Source organism: Stegodyphus dumicola, chromosome 3, assembly GCF_044657685.1.
Source record: "Stegodyphus dumicola isolate Sdum_Otavi_A_Nest chromosome 3, ASM4465768v1".
NCBI lineage: Eukaryota > Metazoa > Arthropoda > Arachnida > Araneae > Eresidae > Stegodyphus > Stegodyphus dumicola.
This window is the reverse complement of record NC_140770.1, coordinates 186,669,836-186,695,075: the sequence shown is the minus strand read 5'-3', so window position 1 is coordinate 186,695,075 and position 25,240 is coordinate 186,669,836. Positions and strand designations below refer to the sequence as shown.

At 35.8% G+C, this 25,240-nt stretch overlaps 1 protein-coding gene across 1 annotated transcript in view; it reads left to right on the top strand.

The window, feature by feature from the left end:
• The window catches only part of LOC146998228 (uncharacterized), a 38,982-nt gene extending 28,774 nt beyond the window's left edge, over positions 1 to 10,208 (top strand). Inside the window, exon 2 of the mRNA XM_085812472.1 lies at positions 8,305 to 10,208. Within this exon, the coding sequence (XP_085668598.1) occupies positions 8,305 to 10,083 (1,779 nt within the window). The 3' untranslated portion in view covers positions 10,084 to 10,208. The remainder of the gene's footprint in view (positions 1 to 8,304) is intronic.
• Positions 10,209 to 25,240: the final 15,032 nt, after the last annotated feature.

Here is a 25,240-nt window from a genome sequence, read left to right as displayed (position 1 = left end):
AATAATAATAATACAAAATCGATTACGAATTTAAAATATATATATATATATATATATATATATATATATATATATATATTTTAAATTCGTATGTATATAAATAGATAAATAAAAATAAAAATAAAAATTTCTAACAAACCTGAAAAGGTGATAGATGGAGTTCGATACACACAAACTAACGTGATGCAGTCAAACTTATATTTCATTTGTTATTAACAGTCTAGCTACAAAAAGCAGATAGTACATGGTTAATACATTTTCTGAAAACCATTTAGATTAGACTTGACATAGGTCAAGCCCAATGCTGGAGACTTTCTCCATTACGCAATTTAGTTTGTGGATCAGGTGTCTTTGCTTAACTAAGAGTTTACAAAATGCCTGACGATTTTGCGTAGGAAATCGTATGTGTAGGCCTTCTGTCAGGGGACAATTGGCTAAATAGTGCTCCGGAGAGCCGAGTTCACCACAACTGCAAACATTGGTATCACTAATGCCAAAGCGTGCGAAGAATTCAGAAAAAGGTCCATGCCCCGAAATGTAACGGGAAAGATGGGCATTGCCACAGCAGCGATCTGTCGACACATATGAAAGATGGTAGAAAGTACGTCGACCGGTGAAGCTATTGTCACATTCCTCTTGCCACTTACTAATTGCTGGAAGACGTAAAGTTCGCTTGAGAAAAGAATGTGGCCAAAGAATGGATATATTCTCATCAGCATCACCAGAAGCCGCCTCCTTGGCATAGGCATCTGCAAGTTCGTTACCATATTCTCCCACATGCGCTTTAACCCAAGCAATATGAATAGTGAGAGACGGAGAAGCACGTAAGTCCTGTTGAATGTCTCGTATAATTGGAGAGGAATGCTCAGGATTGCCAATGGCGTGGATGACAGAAAGGCTATCAGAATTGATTGTCGCTTGTGTTATATTCTGAGTCAGCAAGTAGCGGATAGCGCGTGCTATCACCACTGCTTCCCCTTGAAAAACACTATTCTGCATAGATAAATGTCCCTTCCAGTGACTAGAGGAAGATTATCATGAAAAGCAAAAACCCGCTTCCTACGTTATCATCTATCTTTGAGCCATCAGTATATATCACGTGGCTTGAAAAATTATGAAACACTGATGGTGGAATATGGAGCCTAACTCCAACCCCATAGTCTGCTGGATGAATACTAAGAGGTTTCAATTTTGCTTCATAGTCATTCGGATAAAACATAAAAGTCCTCTGGCCAGTTAAAGCTGTTAACCACCTTTGTTGTCACTGTTCAAACGTGTTACTTTTTTGAGATACGAAATGGGAAGCTTGGCGGGAGACTCCAACAGGAATACGTTGTTTGTTGCCGATTTGGCCAGCCCATCCTCCTTCTCCTCGTTTCCTTGTATCTCAACATGAGTTGAGACCCAGTGAGGTTAGGATGGATTGGCTCTGGATTGCGAAATACGACTCGTACTTGGGCCAATGCTTTCCTGCTTTTTAGGCCTCTTAAAGCTTCCAAGCTGGAGGTACAGTCACTAAAAATGTCCACTTTGAATCCTTCGTTGTACCTTGCATAGATAGTGGCTATCTCAGTCTGAAACACTAAATTGTTTTCATTCACACGTCTTATACATGTGTGGTTCACATCTCTTTTCGGAATGGCGCAGAAAGCGCTTCCCGTATCTGCTTCTGTCTTGGAAACATCCGTGTACAAGCAGAGCGTGTCGAATTTAGGAGTTGAGTATTCAAGTTTAATTGTTCGTGTTATGTCTACTACCGCTGAATGACTGAAGATGCTTGGTATGTGATTTTCGAAATCAGAAGTGCAGAAGCTACGGGTCCATAGTGTACAGTCTTCTTCCAGTCGCAGAACTTTTGGTACAGTTTATTTTTTTCTGCCTGGAGGCCCAGAAGCGGAAGTCCTGCAAGCACTTCTAATGCCAGAATCGGTATGGTCTTGTACCCTTTGTATATTAAAAGCAGTTGCCTTCTATGCGTTGTAAGTTGTTTCTGTATACTTAAAGTTAAGCGTTGACCCCCCAGTGCCACACCATACAATATTATTCGTTCAGTAATTGTCTTATACCAAGACTTCAGAATTCTGGGAGGAGTAACCCAATGGACTCTTGTAGTTCTCAGCATTGTATTAATGATGTGCTCAGTTCGTCCGTGGTCAATTTCTATTTGTGCCTTAGGTTCAACATCGTTCACTCTAGTTACTACAATTAGAAAGTCATCTGCGAAGGCTTGCGGTCTTATATGACTCTGGCCGTCGTAGACTGAGAATGCTGAGTTTGCCACTAAGCTTCAAAGTGTAGGCCCCCAAGCTTTGGGAGAAGCTTTTTCCAGACTCAGTTTGGTGGGGGCTCTTATAAATCAGTATCTAAACATAGCGATCCTCTCAACAGATTCTCATCAGAGCTTGCATTTCCTGTTGATTGTCAATGGCGTCGAGGCATTCGATCACGTCTAGCGACCATAAGATGTTGAACGCCCCCTTGAAGTCCACTGAAATTATAAGTATGTGTTTACCATCCTCCTATTTCAGTTAATATGCTTTAATAGTTGATTAACTGCATGGTTTGGGGAGACTCCTTCTCTAAAGCCAAACTGGTGGTTACTTAAAATTTTACCTGTCTTCAGATGGAAATATAGGCGGTTCAAAGTGATCTTCTGTACCTTGGTGAGCGAGGGCAGCAGACTGACCGTCTGGACTTTTCCTGGGCTTAAAAAAAAGGCCACTTCCACTGTCTTCATTTGAAGTGGAAATGAAACAAGTTCTTCATCCGGACTGCAATAGTGATAGAATAGCTATGGAAACGCAAAACACACTGCATGCACAGCAGGCGTAATAGTCACTAATATTCACTAATAGGGGGCACTGCTAAAATCTACAGTTTCAGAATTTACCTAGTAAAATTTGTACGCAACGTACGTTCAGTGATCTCGTTTGTATCGTATTCTTGTACCTTTAATATTCTACATTATTTATTCATTTTAATTCTCAAATATTGTGCTTATCGGATATTATCATTTTAATTTCTGTATTATTTGAATATTCCTAGTATATGTTGCACCTATCATAATTTAAACATACTCGTGTAAATAACGTTAATGGTTAACTAGTCTATGCACTGGAAAATAACTATTCCAGTATTTATTCAGACTCAGCCTCTAGCCTTCAGGCAATCCAAGACACATGCGGTAAAAATCAATTCGTCAGGGCCATACAAAAACTCTTACTAAGAACAGCAAAATACTATAGGCCTGAGCTCCAGTGGGTACCTGTCCACACCGGAATACTGGGTAATGTAATTGCAGATGCAATAGTCAAAAGAGCAGCAACTGACCTCCACGTTCGTACACTTGACGTGCCTCTCCCAGGCTCGTTCTTAAAACCTGAGCTCGAGAGAGAATTACTGAAACGTTGGCAAAATCTGTGGGAGACAGAGACCACCGGAAGAAGATTTCACAGATTTTTCCAAAAGTCTTCCGGCTTCTAAAAAGTGGTTCGTCTCACTTCACTCAGTTTCTAACAGGGCATGGTCTCTTCATGACTTATCTGCATCGCTTCAGACGACGAGAAAACGACCATTGCTCATGCGAGATGGCAGAAGATCCGGACCACTATCTGTTCGCTTGCAGAGAGACTGCCGAACATCATCTTAGGCAACCAGTAGCGGATCACATCCATGCATGGGCCGAAGCTACTTCGAAAAATCGCTATGCATTGAAACGCATATGCGATTGCGTAAATATTGCACGCAAAATCTCAGACGGGTTGGAGTAATTCTCAGCTGCCATCCTTGTCACCAGCAAAGCTCCCGTATACTATGCACCTGTAATGAATAAATTTTATCTTAAGGTAGCCTTTTTCTGTTTTTTTTTTTGCCTGTTTATACTTATCTTCTTGAAGTGTAAACCCTGAATTGTGAACCTTGAATTATGCATTTTGCCTTATTTTATGTATTATTTTCACTGTTTTGGCTTATTTTATTTATGTATTATTTTGCGTTTCAGTATTTTTAGTATTGCTATTTAATATTTTGCCTTATTTTAGATATTATTTTTACTGTTTTATCAGCTACTCTGTTAATTGCACTGTACTCATTTATTAGTTCACGTTGAGGATGCCTTTTGTAGCCACCTATCCATAACTCTGTAAGTATGTAACTGAAATTGTTCTCCTCACCCATAATGCCCCCTTCTTCCTTTACTGCACTATCGTCTCTCCCAGCATTTGTTTGCACTGCTCCCAGCACTCGTCTTGAGCACAATATGTACCAAAGTGTGCTATGTGGACCAAATTAATTCCGTCAGCGGGACTATCTGGCTGATATGCTCACTGCCAGTGGATCGGCTGCTTCACTATCGGTGGAAAAAAGGAAAGAAAGATAGCCAGTCCATTCTAATTGTGGTACTTTAAACCATAATGGGCCAGCGTTATGTTGATGACATTCTTCAACCCCACGTGGGACCTTTCTTAAATGGTCTTTTAGAGGCGATTTTCCTGCAAGACCCAGGACATTCTTTTAATAATGCAGCATAGTAAATGCCAGCGTAAGATTTTAAGCAGCGCATCGTGCTTTAATAAATTTTAAAACAAATTTGCATTTTAGGAAAATTGAATTATGGCGAACAAGCAAAAAAGCTGTCGTCAGCACAGGTGCTTGAGTATGTCTCTCGACAGTAGCGTCTAGTTTTAGCAGCACTCATGCTTTAAGTACGTGCAGTAGACATTTTTTCAGCATGTCACCTTTGCCGCTTGGCAAAGAATACAGACTTTAGTCACGCATAATCAAGTGCTGAAGAATGTTCGCGCTATTTCGACGACGTTGACGTTGACGACGACGTATTTCGACGTATATTGAACAAAGTTCCTTTTCATACGCAAAAAGTAAATTTTTAAACAGTATTCATAGAGGGAAAAAATATGCTCTTTGGGTTAAAAATTACTGATTCGTTATTCAGATAAGTTAGATATGTGAGAATTTATTTACTGGAGACTTTATGTGGAAATAAACTTTTACTGTTTTTTCTACTCATGTTTATGCTTCTGAATTACTTCATTCATACATTTCTACTCATGTTTATGCTTCTGAAATTAAGGCTGTAGGTTTCTGTAGCGCGCAATAATCAAGAGTGACTTTATTTCACATTTATTTCCTAATGTAATTTAGCTTGATATTTCATCCCATATTTACTGTTATCATAAAAGTTCCTCTTTTGAAATTTATTTAATGTTTTGGAATGTTTCAGAGTTGGCAATACTGGAATTTACTCCAACCACTTGACGATTGCGGAACAAATTAAACAATGCTGCAAAATAGTTAATTTGTTTTTTTAAATTTGAGAAATTAAAATAAGGCACTCCTAAATACAATTATGTACATGAGCAGTGATAAATCTAAAAGGGCCGTTCAGACTGGGGTTTATCTGAGCTAAGAACTCTTAGCTGAGACATCTGATCTAGTCGACCCATGTCTAAAAACAATTTCCCTCCATACAGCAGCGAGTTGAAAAATCTGAACTGCACGCATAGCGGAGCTAGTCGACACATGGAACTGACTCCGTTAGCTCAGAGAAACCCAGTCTGAACGGCCTTCAAGGGCCTTGCAAGTAGCAATGTTATGGGGGAAAACTGGTTTTGGAGAGGGGTTGGCTACATCAGATGTCTCCGTTAGCTCAGAGAAACCCCAGGATGTCTCCGTTAGCTCAGATAAACCCCAGTGTGAACGGCCCTTTAGATCCATAGAACGTAGGAGAAAAGTTCAGAGTTCTGAATCAGTATGCTGTGTGAGGCTCGCGTTTTGAGTCAGAACTTCACAGATTTCGAAACTTAAAAAATAATTGTAGAAACATAGGTGCAAAAAAATATTACTATTAATGAATGATTGCAGAACAGAAACTGGATGCTGCAAAAATGACCTCTTATGAGCAGGAGAGGAAAAATATAAACATTCCGTCAGATGCTTTCGAACCGTTGCTCTGAACCTCTGCATTGCTGAGCGTTATCTACCGCGCTAATGTTTAGGTCGCGCTACATTTAAAAATTGTATAGGGGAGATTATGATGTGAATAAACAATTGTGTATATAGATCTAACATACCGAATAGTTTTTCTGCGTATGGTTTGGTAAAGTAATCTTCTGGAATAATTTAATTTTTTAAGATATCAGCAAAATTTGCAACATGATTTGTTTCTGCATTATGATAGAAATTTTCCTTTAGCTTAAGGTAGTTCTTAACGTGAGACAATTCTGTTATCGGGACCAGATTCATAAATGTATGTATGTATGTATGGATATATGTGCATGTAGGTAAGTACGTACACTACGAAAAAAAAGTGGAACAGTTCTATATCTTCCGTTCTACTGGGCCAATTAGAGGAAATTCAAATTGCGTTTTTCATGTCTCGAAAGGGCGACTTAGGATATATATTGGATTTACATATAGCATCATTCTAACATGGGTATTTTGGCACAAAATCGGACTTTCCCTGAAATGACATGCCAATTTTTTTCCATATTTCGATTCTACGCTCCAAATTATCCCTAAATATTAAATTTTGTAAAATTTAGGGTGAAATTTACGGACAAATTCAAAAATTTATCTTGGCGTACTTTTTTCAGTTTTCGCCAAGAATAATTTGTTTGGATTTAATTTATAGCAACCTACTTTCCATTCCTTTTTTCCATTGTAGACGAGCGGGAAAAAAGTCATTGTTCATACTTTCAAATAAGGTTCACAAAGTGCGTATTATCGTTTGGCGTTATTATCGCTCAAAAAAGAAAAGATGTCAAATTTTAAAACGCTCCAATATGTAAATTCATGAGTATCGTAGAAAATCTTGAAAAAAAACTCTAATTTTTTGCAGGTGTGCCTAGAAATACATCTACTTTAAGATGATGTTAAAAATTGTATAGGTTATAATTCAAAATATTTTTTAAAACTACAAATTTTAAAAATAAATCATAAAAAATGCGAGAATTACATTTGGATTAATTCTAACTTTCGAATTCTGGAAGAAGAAATCAAGTAAGTTTAATAAAAAAGAGATATTAATAAATATATATCAAATTCAATTAATACTGAGGAGCTAACATTTTGAAAGCTAACGTTTTAAAACAAACTCGTGCGATTTTTTAAAAACTTGGGAGTTTGACATAAATTGAGTCGTAGAATCGAAGTATGGAAAAAATTGTCATGTAATATAAGGAAATGTCCAATTTTGAGTCAAAATACTTATATTAGAACATCGCTATATATAAATCTAATACATATCCTAAGTCGCGCTTTCGAGACATGAAAAGCGCAATTTGAATTTCGTGAATCGGCCCAGTAGAACGGAAGATAATGAACTGTCCCATTTTTTTTTTCGCAGTGTCCAATGCGTATGTATGTGCATATATTATTTCTGTATTGTATATGTGTATATGTGTGTATTGTACATACACATCCATACATACATTTCTGAATCCGGTTCCGATAATAAAAGAGTACTCTTAACATAATCAATCTTTTAAGTCTTTATGCAGACCAAACGGCTCCTTTGATACTTTGATACTTGGTCGGTATACTGGTCTGCAGTAGGGTATAGTGTTCCCTAGTCTTGCCAGTTATTGAAAGAGTCCCATTAGGGCCTCAACTGTGATGCAGTCGCAAAGAATATTCTTCAAAAGAGATAAATACCTGACGGGGAGAGAACAAATTGAAGCTCTTTGCTTCTATAATTGAAGACCAGGGAGGTCGATGCTGGTAGTCTCTCAGAATTCACGTATTTGCAAAGACACAGTATCAAACTTAATAGTAAAAGCAATAGGGAATTCGGTTTTTGCATTGGTCATCCTGTTTGTAAACGGCTCTATTAATAAGACGAAGAATTTATTTTGCAAAATTTGTGCCTTGTTAATTTCCTTATCTCTCATAAGATCTTTAGTCGTCAATCTTATGATGTATTGCCAATAGTGTATAGCAGGTGCCAGCCAATTACGTCAGCGAATCATAACCTACGTTAAAGCGAGTCGATACTCTTATCACCAATAAGAAATATCATGTGACCACAGGTAAGATTTCAAGATCTTGCCAAATGTTCCAGCAACCCTTCACTCTCTTTAGTTGAAAGAAGAATTGAGGTTTGGGAAAATGAATCAACGAAAACCAAAGTTCTGGACTCACGAGCTGTAGCTTCTCTTGTTCAGCCTAAGAACCCACCAAGGATTCAAGAGCTTTTCTTGTTTTTCAGAGTTTCTTTTTTTCCTGCGAAGTAGTGAGTGTCTTCAAGCGACATGTATGGAAGTTATACTTATTTCTAATATTTAATAGATATGGTACCTTTTTCCGACCATGGCAGCTGCAAATTGTGAAACAAGCAAAAATGAGTTTACTTTCACGTGGGTTATCCGGAACCTAACGATGTTTCCAATTCACGAAAACAGAGATTTTGTCAGTCCGAAATTTAAATTGGTTGATGTGACTAATACAACATGGTATCTACAAATATGTCCACATGCTACATATAATATAGATAATTCTATATTCCTTTATGCTGAAAGAAATGATTCGCGTCCTTTCAACTGCGCAATATCTTGCAAGACTAAACTGAGCAACGACGACGGTGACCTATTGTTTGACGAAACTTTATATGAAATTTCAGGTAACCAGTCTAGATATCATTTAGAAAGTTTCATTTATGATGAAGAATTTAAAGAATTCACACCAAATGACACTTTGACTATAGAGTGCGTTTTCGTAACTGTACGTGACGAGAAAGACTTAAGAGATAAGAAAATTTTATCTCATGAGATTGGAACTTTATATAACAGAGATTTATTCTCTGACACTGTTCTGCACACTGCTGACAAGGATTTCGTTATTCATAGATGTATTTTAGGTGCAAGATGGTCAGCACTTTCTCAGAAGCTAGAGTCTACTTCAGCGGAGCAAAATTTAGATGTTAGTTCCACTGTTATGCAGACAATGATAAAGTACATGTACACTGGAAAGATTGACTGTAACAGTTCCGAATTATTAAAAAAAATTCTAGGAGCTGCTGCTAAGCATAACATGGCTGTTAATGTTACGTCTTGGGACATGAATATGTACTCTGCGGTTTCCCAGTCCAGGGCTGTAACACGAATCAAAGCACACAAGCTAATATTAAAGTGCTTTGTAACAGGATCTTCACCTACGTCAATGTATACTAATGTATTTTCTGTTTCCCTCCCGCATCAATGCATTTGGCATTTAACATTACGTTTAGTTACAAATTGTGAGGGAAATTTATGTTTACAAATTTTGCTTTGGAAAATTATTGATGCTGTATTGAAACCAATACTTGTAAAAGTAAAATTAATTAGTGACAATATTTATATGGAGGATATGATATTTACACGTGTATTTACTCAAAATTCTTTAAGTACTCACCTTATTCCTTTACTAGAAAACAGTTCTGGTCTCTCGATAGAATGTGAATTTACCTTTGGTAATACAGATGTGAAAAAGTGCATTACAGAAAAGTCTTGCATGCTTTGGTCACCAATGCATAGGCTTTGTGAAAATTACGTGAGCGATTTGCGATCGCTTTTGCAAAGTGGATTATTTTCAGATATTAAAATTAAGGTTGGGTCCGAAATATTCTCTGCTCATAGAGCAATTCTTTGTGCTCGATCTCGTGCGTTCATGAAACTGCTTAGTAATGAGAAATTTGAAACGGAAGATAAAACCATTGTCATATCTACTTTAGAGGCTGCCATCGTTAAGGCTATGTTGGAATACATGTATTGCGCAGAATTACATTCCCTTAACATTCAAGAATCCTCCAACGCATTAAAACTGTATGCAGCTTCTTATAAATATGGAATTTCAGGATTAAGAGCTAAATGTAGGATGATTCTTCAACAGAATCTTTCAATACAAAATGCGAGCGAATTTCTGGATGTTGCTAAAAGGCAGAAGGATGACGTTTTATACCAATGTGTAAAAAACTGGTTTTTTGCTAACTCCGACGAAATTCTTAGAAGTAAGGAATGGATGAATTTTTCCCAACAAAATAAGCATTCTGCTCAGCAGTTATTATTGAGCATAGACGATATGTTGGAATGAACAATAAAAAGGAATTATTTTCACAGATTTTTTAGCTGTTTTCTTTGATGCTTTTTAAACCTGTTCAGTTTAAAGTGTATTTAATATTAATGTTATTTTACTGAATAAAGTGAAATGAACTTGAATACTCTTGAACCTGCTTTGTTTCAATAATGTTACTGAAATTAAGGAATAGAACTTGAATCAAAGTGATAAAATATATGTTTTTCTTTAATTAAATTTCAACGCTTTTCTTATTTCAGTAAAGTATTGATAATATTTTGAAAGTTAGCAGAATTACATTTCAGCTTGGTGTAGAATTTCTAAAGAAAAGTTCAGTATTTTTCATAACTTTTTATCTGGATGTGTACAAAATTAAAATCAAAGTTTCTTTAAACTGGTCCTTAATAATTGGAATTAGAATCAGACATATATCATAAACAAATTTCTTAATCTGAAATTAAAAGAGAAAAATAGTTCTTACGTACTTTCCTCTTGACTATTATCGACAGCCTCCCCTCAAAAAAATAAGTAACTCCGATTAATCCTAGATAAGTTAATTTACTTTTGTAAGGTTAACTGCTATTTTATTTTCCCCCTCATATTTTGAAAAAAAAATATTAAAATTTGAGGTTTGATGCTGTTTGTATATATAACATGTAGGAGACAATTTAAAAGTTACCGTATCATAACGTGCATTAATAGGGAGCATTATAGGACTTTATTTTAAAAACATATAAACAATAGGGACGTTAAGTGGAAACTCAAAACAAGCGTCAGTTCATTTTAAATGGTATGTGGCTCAAGGATTTTTAAATATGTTATATCCAAAACTTATGTTAATATTTAACTAAATATAGAGCAATTTATTTTTATTTCTACTGGGATAATTGGCGGAATCTCCGTAAGTTTTCATGGTATGGGAAAGTACATGTAAGTGAAGTAAAAGATTTTACAAAATATTACTTTGATGATAATGATTTTATAATTTGTTCTTTAACATGAAGTCCTGCAGCGTTCAGAATATAGCAAGCTTTCGTTTCCGGATTTTTTTATTGATAGCAAATACTGTATATCAGAAGGCTGCAGTAGTATAAGTGCTACACATCACACTGTTTATTTAGCCAAAGTTTTTACATTAAAATGCTGCACGGATTTCGGTACTTGCGTTTTAAGGAGAAAAAGTGAAGATTCGCGAAAACAGAAGAGGGAATAATTGCCAACTTTAATACAAATTAATCGTTGTTACAACCGTATGATGTCGCTAAGTTGTATGAATCCCTATAATACGCAGTTTTAAGATTAGAGTATTTTTTTTTTCAGAGTTTATAGTTTGCTCACGGGTCTTTTGGGATCTAACAAACAATGAAGGTGATGCTATTAGTTTTATTTTACAAAAGTATGGCAGCAGAAAGTCGTAGCTCATGGTAAAATCACTTTGAAGCTATTACCAAAGTTTTCTACGAGAAATGAAAAGAAAGCTAATCATGTCAAATTATCGCCAAAGTTAACCAATTCTTCTACGTTAGCACGTCAGTACCTAGACTTACTTAGTCATTAAAAAGTTCTAAAGACTTCAGTTTCATTAAAAAAAGCTGTAGCTTAAGGCAGTTTTACTTTTCTTGCAGTATATTTGGTTTTTGTTAAATATTCTTAAAGAGTCTGCTTATGTGATTACGGCAAAGCCTCGAGGGCTATCAGCCTAAGGGAAGGGATGGAGGGCTTTCCAATGGAAAAGGCTCATATGCACTTTACACATGGGAAAAACCACGAAAACGCCCATGCATAAAGCCCGTTCTCGGGATTCAAACCTCGGACCGAACTACCAGTGTTCAGCGACTTTACCGCTCGACTGCTGGTGGATTATTGTTCTTAGAGAAATGGTCAACAATGTAATTTTTGATTCTAACTACACCAGAGTGGTAGAGTGAGAGACAGTCAGAAAGGCAGTTGTTAATTGCACCTTTAATAAGTTTGGAGAAACATTTGAGCGTAGTGGGTATGGCAGACTCTTATGCACCAATAAAAAGATCAGAATTTTTAAAACAGTTTTCAAATATATATTCTCAGATATTCGTAGAAATTTTTAGTTAATTCATTTTAGAATGAAATAAGCTGTGTAAAGTTATAAAACGATGTAGTTTCGGAATCTACATAGTATCACACATAGTATTCACAAGAAAATCATTACTGAAGTTGTTTCGACATGTTGATTGATTAAAGCAAAGTACATGATGGCTATCTGTTTAAGGGAGGGCCGCATTTGTAGAGAACTACAAGGTCCGCTTATGCCGCGATTAGCATGTTGTTCTTAAGTAGATGCTCCATTGAGCGCTTGGAAGTGTGAAGTGCTTGAATGAGGTGGGCAGAATGGCTAAGATAGTTGTAGAGAACTGTAGGAAAATAATTTACGGAAGGGGGGATACACATTTGGGGACACTGTAACACTGCAGTCGAAGTTTAATATAGCTGTAATAAATTTGCTGTTCTAGTAGATTTTTACAAAAATTAATTTTTAAGTTTTGGGTGAGGGATGACCGATCTGAAATATAATCAAGAAATGTTCAACAATGGATGGAAAATTTCCTAAAATAATATAGAAAGCCTAGAAGATTTTTAAAAAATGCATTTAACAGGTGAATGCCAAATGCATTTTTATTCTAAACGCAGTTTTTGCATGTGATCATTGTAATTTATCACCACGGCTAATTTGAAGTCAAATTTAGGAAGAATACGCTGGCTATATGGACGTGTTTATCGTTTTCCGTGTGTGTTTAAGTGTATATAAGCCAGGATTTTCTTATAAAGTCCTCCGTGCAAGCATCCCTCCCCTTCAGCATGTAGCCTTCTCTGGTTCTGGCATAATCAAACAAAATTAACCAATATATTTTAATGAATTTATTTGAATATGTTAGGATAATAATACTCTCTGAATTTAGATTAAAATTTATGATTCTTCTTTGGTGTTTAATGAAGCTTTCCATGATGATTTTTTTCGAAATTTAAGTGGTTATAATTTTTTATTATACAAATTTGCAATTTCTCAGTGTTTCCCCAATGAAAAGTTTGTGCTTTTTTCAGTATTTTGAATAATTTTCCTTAACATTCTGTATGCTTGTTTGAGCATAAAGATCAGGAAGTACATTAGCTGTACTATGGAAGAAATAGTTAAGATATTCTAGAATTAATTTGAGTAATTATGTGAAGTAAATGAGTATCATCTTGGCTTTGTACAATGCATAGAAAAAATTAAAGAATTTCAAGGATTAACTCGCATGGAATTTCAAAAAAAAAATAAATAAATAAATAAATAAAAATAAAAATAAAAATAAAACTTTTCAACAACAATGCATAGTTTAAAGAAGTTATTTTATTATGAAATGCGATGATGGATACAATCCTTCATTTTTTTATTTCTTTCACCTTCTTATTTGGCTAGCTGGGTTAATCGATTAAGACAAAACTACCAGATATCTGCCTAAGGGCAAGAATGCCAGCCTGGATAATTTTCTAAGCGAAACTCTCTTGCATTCACGCTACACACGGGGAAAGCCACGAAAATGCACAAGCAGCCACTCGGTTCTTCGGGATTTGAATCTGGGCCGAATTATCCGTGATCGCTGTTCGATCGCTGGTGAGGCGTCTGAAAAAAGAAGAAATGCTTTCGTTAAAGACTTTCTAAGGAAAACTATTTTTTTGTACTTAAAGGTTGCATGCATTTGTTATTCTAAATATTTTGGAAAAATTACACGTAGCTTTTAAATTGCTAATTTAAGGTTTTTAAGGTTATTGCTAATTTAAGTCTTTCTCTTCACCGAATATGCAGAAATACATTTTGGGGACATTTTCCTTGTAGAACTGTTTAGTTTACTTAAGGTAACCAACAAAGTAAATTCTAATCCAGTATAATGAAAAGGGGGGTCATGCAGATTTTTAAGATGTGATTATTAGAGCGGTCTTAGGCATTATTATGAAACTGTTATAAACAAAGGCCATATTTCTGGTAATGAAGGGGAGGGGGAAGTAGAATTATTGGTCATCATTGCCTTGAATGGAGGAGAGGAAATACCTTGAATTACCTGAAATTAATTAGGGACATTTATCTTGCTGTAATACATTGGAACTTTTTAAGAAAAGCTGCCAAAGAGAAATATAACGATAAAACTAAAACAAATTTAGAGAATTTTTATTAATAAATAAAATTTCAGTAACAGTTCTAAGAGCAGAGATTATGGAATATTTCCATAAATATTAATTCTAAAAATATCTTATTCCATGTCAAAAAATGGTGTCTTTGTTACGCATTTTCTGATTTATCTAAGAACTGAAGTTACTTCACACGCGAACTGAATATGACTTTTGACCACCTGAATACGAATCGCCCCCAACAGATTGGCTGCATGGGCTTTCTTGTATTTACCCTTATGTATAAGCTGCAAAAGAGTTTCCTTTCGTTAGTCTTCTACGAAGGTATCCTTCGTTTAAGGAAGATATTTGCCACGTGCTTTCGCGTAATCGATTAAAGAAACAAACATAATTTAACACTGATTTACGAAATATTTTATATTTTACAGATCGTATGATAATATTTGAATATTTGACTGAGCAGTCACTGAAATCTACACTGGATTTCGAAAATTCACTTAGAATTCTGGTATTTTTATATTCGGACAACGATTGCCTGTTTCCATTATAGACGAAGAGTTTGTCTTCCTGTTAAGACGAATAATAATTCAAATAGGTAATTGGAAAGTACAGCTGCTTTAATAAACATCTCCTTAATGTAACAAATTAGTACCGAATGAGTAGGGACGAAAAATAATAACTTAAGACGATTGTTACAGGGAAAGTTTTAATGTTTTATAGAAAAACTGATGTTGGTAATTAGGGCAGCGGAGTTTGTGCTTTGGGATTAGCTAATCAGAGTCGAACGACAGTTTTAAAATAATTCTCGCAACATAGTAATATTCTGAATGCCAACAATTAGCAGAAAATTCTTGTGTACAACAAAACGATTTGCAACAGCCTATTGAAACAAAATGCTTAAACAATGAATTAAAGAATTTGCTAAAAGAATGCTTTCATGCAGGACTTTCTAAGGATAGTATTTATATATACATAAGGACGTATTTATATATACATAGTGAAAGCTCAGAAAACACTTATACAGCCAGTCCCTTCGCAAAGATTTGAACCAGTGTCGAGCTACCACAGTTCAGCTAATTTAATGCTTATCAGCAGCTGAGTGGGAAGACCTTTGAACACTAGTAATTCGACTTAGAATCCAAATCACAATGAGCAAATTGGTTGCATGACAGCTTTCGTGCTTTTTCTCCCATATGTAACAAGCCACGAGGCTTCTAGCGATAAAATTGCTATATGCTGATAGCCCGACCTGGTTTCAAATTGCGGCGAAGAGCTGACTGCATAAGAATTTTCAGGGTTTTCCACATGTATGACATGAATGCTAGCCAGTTCCCTTAAGGGGGCTCATACACCTTAAACCCCTTATGATCTTCGAATATGCAACTGTTGCAAGAATTGAGATATTTTATTTATTTTAAAAGCAATTACTTCCAACCTTTTACAGCTGACTACGTAATATAGCTGCTTTTGAAACTAGTAACCAGAAAATTTGTGTTGCCACAAATATTTTTGTAATTTAATCTTCTCTGTGACAAAAAATTTCGCCATGTTTCCCCCTTGCGCGCAGGAATTTTAAAAATGGCTAATGGTACATCCTTGAAATTGGATGGAATTCTTTATATGGGCAATATTTTCTAACTGAACCCAAAATCTGATTAATATTTTAATATTCAAAAATTTTATGCACGAAAACATTACAGATTTTTTTTAACAAAATACATTTTATAAACTCAACTCAAAATAAAATAAAAATTTAATATAAAATTTTTAGAATTTTCGGTTCTAAATGTTATATATTAAATATAGAATTAAATTATGCAACAGAATGTTTTAAACTGTGCGCGCAAGGTGGAAACATGACGAAAAATTTTGTCACAAAGCGGATTAAATTATTAAAATATTTTTGGCAACACAAACTTTCTGATGACTATTTCAGAAAGCAGCTATATTATGTAGTCAGCCGTAAAAAGTTGGAAGTAATTGCTTTTAAAATAAATAAAATATCCCAATTCTTGCAACAGTTGCATATTCGAAGATCATAAGGGGTTTAAGGTGTATGAGCCCCCTTTTAATTAAATCAATCCCTGATAGCATTTTTTCCTTAGTGAGATAACCTTCGCGTGCATTTCCATAATCTTAAAAATAACAGTTGATTACGCTCTGGAAGTGAGATGTAATCTAATTCCCATTTGTGACGTGAATATGAACAGGTGTCTCCTAGAAAGTGATCCACGAAGGCATCCCTTTCCTCAAACTTACAGCCTTGATTAAGTATTCTAATCCTATCACTAGTCTCAATCTTCTTATGGACCTATTCCTCTTAATAAATTTTGACCTTTATAGTTAAATTTACACTTGGTTGGCTTTTAGGTGAATTAAAATCTGTAAACAGTACGAATAATTTCTCCAAATTTTGATATTGTCTTCACATTACATTTAATCTTGCATATAGAAACTTTCTATATACTTAACTTTTTATTTGTACGGGCGGCCAAGCGGTAAAGTCGCTGACCACTGGTAGTTCGGTCCGAGGTTCGAATCCAGTGAATAAGTGTGGCTGCATGGGCGTTTTCGGAGTATACGGATCAGTTCAGTTTATTTTTTGCGTGTTATTTTAACCCAAACGTTATTTATACTGAGTTCTGAGTTTTACTTCATTCTTTTACTGCTGTGAAGGAAGACATTTCTAAAGCTTTAATAACCTGTTTTAGAGTTTATTAGAGAAATTACTAACACCAAGGTAAACAACATCCGTACGATTCCTATGTCTATGACACTTAAATTAAAAATCATGTATGATGAAACATGTAAAGGTGAAACTGGAATTAAGTTATACTGTGTTCAAACATTTATTTGTAAGATTTGTTTTATGAATTTACTAGTTTTGATGAATTCTATATTTTATTAATAAAAGAACGTGCAGCTTAGGTGGAATAATCAACACTACTTTCTTTTTGTGACACTTTTAAATTAAAGTGATGAATTCAAGGACTCGTTGCTTAGTTAAATGATTATTGCATAGTATTGACTCAAGTTGGCAACACTCTGATTTAATTTTTTTCCGATTCCGCCACGCCCACAAGTGGCCGAGCGGATAAAATTGCTAAACACTACTAGTCCATAGGCCAGGCTCAAATCCTGACCTATAGATTGGTTGGAATTCTTTCAGCTCGACTACGGTAAAATTTTTCTAAACATATCACAATGATCTTTTAGGTTAGTTATTTCAATAAGCAAAGATCGAAATAAATTGACACAATAATTTTTTTTAAATTTAAAATCAATAATGTTAATGTAAGAGATGAAACTAAATTTTAACGGTGGACAGACAGCGTTGAATTTTGAGAACTTTGAGACAGAATTTTAACGTTGGTTGTTGGCGCATATAATTGTTGTGTATCAATTTGTTTTCCGCGTCTTGGTCTTGTAACGAAAACGTTTTGCAATGACCACTGGTTTATTGAAGTTGTAGTTCATCTTAAAATATTGCTGCCATTTTAGGTATTTAAAAAAGCTTTAAGGTTTTCTACATTTTATTAAAAGTATTAAATCATACTGAACACACTTTAAGATATAAAATAACTATGAACAGCAAAAGAATTAAGGATGTAATATATATATGAATCATATGAATAGAAGCAACATACATGTGATGTCATTTCAGTTTCAAAAAGCTGAAAAAATAGTGATCACATTTGAAGCAGGAAAAGTGGTGATCGTGAAAATGGTGTCAGAAATATGGTCAGCGAGGTGAAGATCATCTACTATTTTATTGTCATTTATATCTATCAGATCCCTCTGCGATGCAATGTCTGCCTGTCATGTACACGTAGTCCTGCCTAGTGTAATATAGGAAATGGAAATTTGGCGTTAAAATTCTTAAAGTAAAATAGCATGCTTTATTTCTAAGATTACACATAGTTTTTCTATACTTCTTCTTAGGCTGCTATCACACGTCGGTTTGTTTCGGAAGAACAACTGTTTGGAACAATTTTTCTGCTTTGTCACAACTGCCAATCAAAACAGATCGCTTTGGGGTTAACTGGTTCCCCACTACAAACAAGCTGATAGCTGATTGCTTGAAAACGAACAACCTGCAATTTTTTTGGAAAGGAAGGAAAAAGTCGAGCGTCTTTCTTTCAATAGTAAACCAGGCAGAAAAATTGTCCGAAACAGTTGTTCGTGTGAAACAAACGCCGTGTGATATGGGCCTTAGGCAATCAAGGCATCTTGTAGAAATTGGCTTAAACTCGCATGTTATCTTATAATTTGTCACATTCACATTTTTATGAAATCTGTGCATAAAACTAAAAGCTGACTCCTACTTTTGCTTTTCATATTTCTTCCTGTATGTTGTATGGCTCATCAGTGGCTGAATAGTGACTCCTACTTTGAACACTCATAGTTCGATTCGGATTCAAATCCTAGCGAATGAGCAGGTTGCATGGACGTGTTGTTGGTTTAATTCCCGTGTGTACCATGGGCACGAGTGAGCTGTTCTAAGCAGATACGAGCTAATTAAAATCCATACCTAGGCTATGTTAATCTATCTACATCTCATTTCAATTTCCATCCGTGTAATGTTTAATCATTTAGATTTCCTATGTGTAATGTGAATATGAGCCAGTTGCATATCGAAATTTCTTCATGAAAGCATTTCTTTCCGTATGCTAGGCAGACAGTCCTATGGTGCTTTGCCATAATCAAATTAAAATAACCACCTTTCCTTCTGGCAGAAGTCCTAGATGTGCTTTGCCATAACCATACACAAAATCAAAATTTTTTCATGAAGTCGTGTAACGTCAGTCTCGATTTTCCCTTCATTGGAGGTAAGGATATTTCACTATGTCTAAGTAAAGTTTATTAACACACTCATGAAGCGATTGTAGCATGGTTGGATGGTGTCCAGACATAATTACTGTATATTTTCTGTGTATAATGAGACAACTTTTAACTGTTGTGCGACTACCTGATTATATATAGTTCAAAATGATTAAAAAATATTTCAAGCGACCGAAATAAAGTCACTGAACACCTGTAGTGTGACCCGGGTTCAAATCCTGTCGATAAGGCTGGCTGCATAGGCGTCTTGGGGTTTTCCTAATGTGCAATGTCGTATGAGTGCCGCCCAGCCGGTGTAGTGGTTAGTGATCCTGACTGCTGCAGCGATTTGCCCAAGTTCGAATCCTTCACTGACTATTCGGGTATCCGAATACCGCAACTGTAAAAAAATTAAAAAAAAAAAAAAAAATTGCCAAACAGGGACTGAATGTTGGAAGACAAACGTATTGCTGATTCTTACAATACCAATGCTCGTTATACAATATATAAAAATTAGAGCTACTTTACCTCAAGCAGGTGTGTTAATATGTTGGATAACCATAGTAGTAATGTTCTACATTAATAAAATTTCCTACACTCTCCAGACATATTGCAGAGCAGTATCAGTGCACATTATGCAACTTATACATTGTACATTAATAATATATGCATACATTACATTAATACATACACTGTCGCACACAGGGGTAAAATAAAGGGAAGCCTCCCATCCACTGGTCTTTATAAAAGGCCTTAATGACCAAATATAGAGGTCCCTTCGCACACAGGGGTACTTGGCAAAATTAAACTGTCTCGTATCCACGTTTTTATAGAGAACAAAAACCACGAAAACACCCATGCAACCAGCCCATTCACTAGTATACGAATCCAGGACCGAACCACCAGTGTTCAGCGACTTCATCACTCCGATTTTCCGAATTTAAAAATCTTATTCGTCAGTTTTCAAAGAGCGCCCACCAGTGGCCGAGCGGTAAAGTCGCTGAACACCGGTAGTTCGGTCCGAAGTTCGAATCCCGCGAACGGGCTGGCTGCATGGGTGTTTTTGTGGCTTTCCCCATGTGTAACGTGCATACGAGTCAGCTTCGCTTAGAAAGTCCTCCACGAAGGCATCCCTCCCCTTAGGCAGATAGCCCTGTGCTTTGCCATAATTAAATAAACCAAACCAAACCAGTTTTCAAAGAAATTTACAATTTAAAAGCAAAACACCGACTGCCAAAGACAGATTCAGAAACAGAAAGACTAGACCCGAAAGAAAAGGATGGACTGTTGATAATAATGGTCACATTCAATATTTTAATACTTCTGTAGGACCTGAGTCTAAATTATTTTTCCTTCAGACATCTGAATATGTTTCATCTCTAAAACCTTTCAATCTATATTGCGCTTCTGATTGTTGACATAAAAATATCCGAAACCTACAAATCCTTAATTGCTTTCTGCCCAATATAAAAGATAAAAAAAATCCATCATGTTCAGGAAATGAAATGCATTTAGACCTGGACGAAAACACGAATAGGAAAAGCGAAGAGCAGGAAGATGATCAGAAACAGAACAATAAATCGAAACGCAAAGGGGAAGAAAGCAATAGATCTAAAATAGTAATAACATTTGTGACACCAATTACAAATACTAGTCCACACCATCACTGTAGTCGATCTCGAAGAAATCAACTCAAAAGAAAATTTACAACAAATGTTGGGACTAATGGATTTCTTGGGGAAGGGAAGCGCGAAGAAATAACCAAATCCGACAGAAGAAAATACTGTTCTGCTGTAGCTCGTTATAAATAGCGGGCATTACCTGAAAGAAATATGACTTTCAAATCAATTATCTAGGTGGCCCATAAAAACATCTTTGAGGAAAGGCTGTATAAAGCTTTTCATAAAAAATACTCTTGGCTTGATATTTATCAAATTTATTCAGTCTTATATTTGAAGGAAAGTTTTCCTTTTTGGGTTTACAGCATTTTAAACAAAAGCTTTATTATCCAAAAAAAAAAAAAAAAAAAAAAAAAAAAACCCGGTCAGTTTGCATTGCTACGTGATACCCGATTGGCGATTTTTATTTGCAAGCTTTTATTTACTTCATTTTTGGTGCTCGTCGCTGTGGCCAAAAGTTTGTCAAACAAAACATAAGCTTACCATGTTTATAGCTGTTTGCGCTTGAGTGAGGAAAGCATTTAAAGAATTATTTAATGTTCCCAGGCATGTACAAAATGCTATGGATGGTAGATTACAGTAAACCTTCTAGTTCCTAATTCATTTCATACTGAGATTTAATTCCTACTGATCTTCCCGCATACTATTTCAAAAACATGAAAATTCGGTTCTTGTCAATAAAAATCCGTCTCTGATAATAATAATAAATTTTACTTAGTCTTATAATAAAATTAATTGATAACACAAACATATAACTTCTCCGTCTTAATAAAAGCTACAAGTACAAATTTTATATCCGATCTTTAGAACATCTTCTCTTCTGATGTTGCCATTCCGGCAGAGCATGACTCTGTTTCCTTTATTTATAATTCGTGATCTTTATATAACTTTAGTCAGATATTTAGAACATCTTTTTCTTTCGATGTTGCCATTCTGGCAAAGCATAACTTTTTCTTTCATTCATAATTCACGATCTTTACAATTACGTAAATTAAAATCGATAAATTTGGCCAGAAATAACCAGTTGATATTGGGTGGCCTGAGATAAACCAAACTGGACATGGGAGACTTCATTTGTTTTGGGTTCGTCGGTTTACCTTAAACCACTCATAAACAGTATTAGTAAAAGAAAAGCCGTTTGACTGCTGAACTAACTAATAAATTACAAATTTACTATGCATTATAATGAATGCTATTTGAAAAAATAACATCTGCGTTGAAAAATTCATAAAGCTATATGCGTCTGCGTCGCCTAGTCCGAGCTATTTCATATTTCCAGTAAAGCAGAAAATTTTTTTTTTCTTTTTTTTTTTTAAACAAACCAGAAAATCTTGCGGAAGTATCTGTATTGAATGGGGAAAAAAATCTCGTTTTGCTGAGATTTCCGTATCTAAATCATTTAAAGAAGTGTATGGATGGGAAAGACTTAAAGTGCAACTCCTTTAAATCTGTTGTATGGAAACACTAAAGATATCTAATTCGTATAAAACGATAGTTAATATAGAGGTAAATGAAGTGATGGAAATTTTTAATGAAGGAATGGTTGGTCGAATAAGCACAACAGAATATTTTGTTTTTTAGAATGGGGTGTTTCTTAATACGTCTGCTTTACAATCTGGTTATAAACATTGTTGCCGCTGATTCAAATGGGCGGATATTTGTCAGATTCATCGACAGTAGCCAATACCCATTGCTCATTTAGCCGTCTCATCACCTAGAATGTTGCTGAAGGTGCATCACAAGGGGCGACCTTATTTTCTTCTACCAAAGAACTTACTCGAGAGAACTTGGGCTCGTCGTGTATGCAAAAATCCATGATTTCTCAGAGATTTGAAACTGATTTCAAAGACAAAGCAGCCAGGAGCAGGCACTAACTAATGTATCGTTTAGGACGACTTTGTTGTAAGCGTATGAAAGAGCTGAGGTCAAATAAATCTTCTGAACACCATATGCCCGTAGAGTTAAGGAAATGGAAAAAGAGCTGTGATCGATGACTTTATAAATTTCGAATTCATTACATATGAGTCGCTGCATTTTAAATTCCTCTACGTACATTTCCTCTTAATCACAATAATCTCGCTCTTTTCACCAGTCAGCAAGCGGAAATGTCGCTGTCCTCCGCTGAGTTCTGGCTAAATGGAAAATATATCATGGGTAGATGGCCTACGAGTTGTTCTGTTGTTGTTGACAAATGCTCACTTGTCTGACCTAAGTCAGCCCAAGCCCACGACATTCCTCGTGGCAAGGAGCGCAAGATACGCCTGTCGTGGGCAACAGCCTTGAGTACCTTACAGGTGACAGTGCGATTTAGCTCATTCCACCCCCGCCCAATTTTGATGAGAGCATCCAGAGGGGACAGGTTCGACTCTCGAGAGGAATTTCTTCTCGCCGCATATTTAGAGCGCGTTTATAGCGCACAAACACTATACATATGCAAACATCCATGTCTTCTCCGGCATTCGAAACCGGCCTTTCTGTACGGCTATTATAGCCGCTAACCACTAACCCATTTGGGCGGCACAATGTTTAATTTCGCAGTTAGAGAACTCTATGAAGTCCTAGGATCTGTACTTAAACAGTCTCGGCCACAGGGGCACAAAATCATTGAGCTTGGTGGTTCCTCGTGGCCTACGGGTGTAGCAGAAAACAGCCCCTCGGATTCGTCTGGGTGGCCCACAGGGTATGGAGAGATAAGTCCTGACCCATTAACATGGGGCTTTCGGCACACCGTGTGGTACTGGCAGGTAGCATTTCTGACGACCAGTCAAATCTCCAAGCGTTCCCTCTGTGAAACCCTGGAACCTGGAGTGGTGACCTCGCGTAGCAGTTGGTAGCAGTTGGCTTTGAGTGAAATCTTTAAAAGTCTGTCTCGGTTTGTGGGACCGGGACAGTAGCAAGTGAACGTTTCTAACCTATCACTAGGGGACTACCGACTGCATAATGGCAAACCACACATTGAGTTGATCAATGTTAACGAATTTCGCTTACTGCGCATGCTCAGTGGTGTACCGTTGGCGTGGGAGGAAATGCTGGCGACTAAAGGGGGCATAAGCAACTCTATATAAGCCTGTTAATCATGTTGGTTTAACTGTTTTAAAAAATTGCAAATCTACGGAAATTTGCTGCGTGCTTATTGCATGTGCTTGTGTTTCATTTCATTTTCGTTTATTTTGTTCAAAAACATTACATTTAATATCAGTTACTTAACTTATTCAGTAATTCAAGCTGGATTTATTCCTTAATTTGTGAAAATATATACGAATGGCATATCTTGCATCATTTAATTAATATATCTTTCCTGTTTTGTAATCCTTCTTAAACGAAAATTTGCGTAGTTTACAATCAACATTATCACTCTTAAGTAATGAAGCAACCTAACAAGTTTTAAAACCCCGAACTGTATACGCCCAGATAACACAATATCAACCACATACCGTATTTATCTTCATCTAAAATTGCGCCAAAGTTGTAATTGCCCCCAATTCTATTCTGGGCATGCGCAGTAAGCGAAATTCGTTCAACATTGATCAATTTAATGTATGGTTTGCCATTACGCCTACCGACTGGTGGATCACCTCTCGCCTAATACCTGGGTATTTAGGGGTTTCAGTCCGTGTCGTGCCAAAATCAGTATTTGTTGGCGGAACACGTAATAGATGACAACTTGACGGTTAAAAAGATATGTGAGAAAAATTCAGCTAAAAACTAAATTAAAAATTTAGTGCTGAAGGCTCTCCGCATCTTCAATTTGATTCTCTCAGTTTCTAATCTCGTTATTTCACTGCAAGACTAGAGAAGGAGTAATTAGTGTAAAGCTATAAAATTTAACATTTACTTCCAATTATGAATAGTAATTCTGCAAACCTCAATTATATTAAGATCAGCAATAGATCATAAAAGGCTTGCACAATATATGCAATAAAATTTATACATTTCAGAATTCTTGTATTTCTTAATTTAAAAAAAATTAAAATGGAGATAACTTTAAAGCTTTAAATTCCTACAATAACGTATTATTTCATTTTAAATTTGAGATCAGAATTTCGATTCTACTACACATCTATCAAAAGTTATCTTGCAGGAAGTAAGATGTATATAAATTTAATTTTTTAATTTTGTGATTTTTTTAGATTGTTTATAAAAAAATTAATTTAATCTGCAGACATGGTACAGTTATTTAAAGTTTAAATTGTATTCAAGAAATTGATTAAGTTTCGTTGCTAAATAAGCAATTTTTTGGGGGTTTTATGTGATTATGGCAAAGCCTCGATAGCTATCTGCCTATGGGTAGAGATGCCTTCGTGGAAAGCTTTCTAAGGGAAACTGTCTCGTATACACGCTACGCATGGGGAAAGCTACGAAGGCACCCATGCAGCCGGACCGTTCGAGGGATTCGAGCCTCAGACCGAACTACCAGTGTTCAGCGACTTTACCGCTCTGCCGCTAGTAGGCCCTGTAAAATAAGGAAAACTTAGTTATTCATAAGGAATCGCAGTCATATCGCTTTTTATTTAGTTAAATAAGCAGCAGAC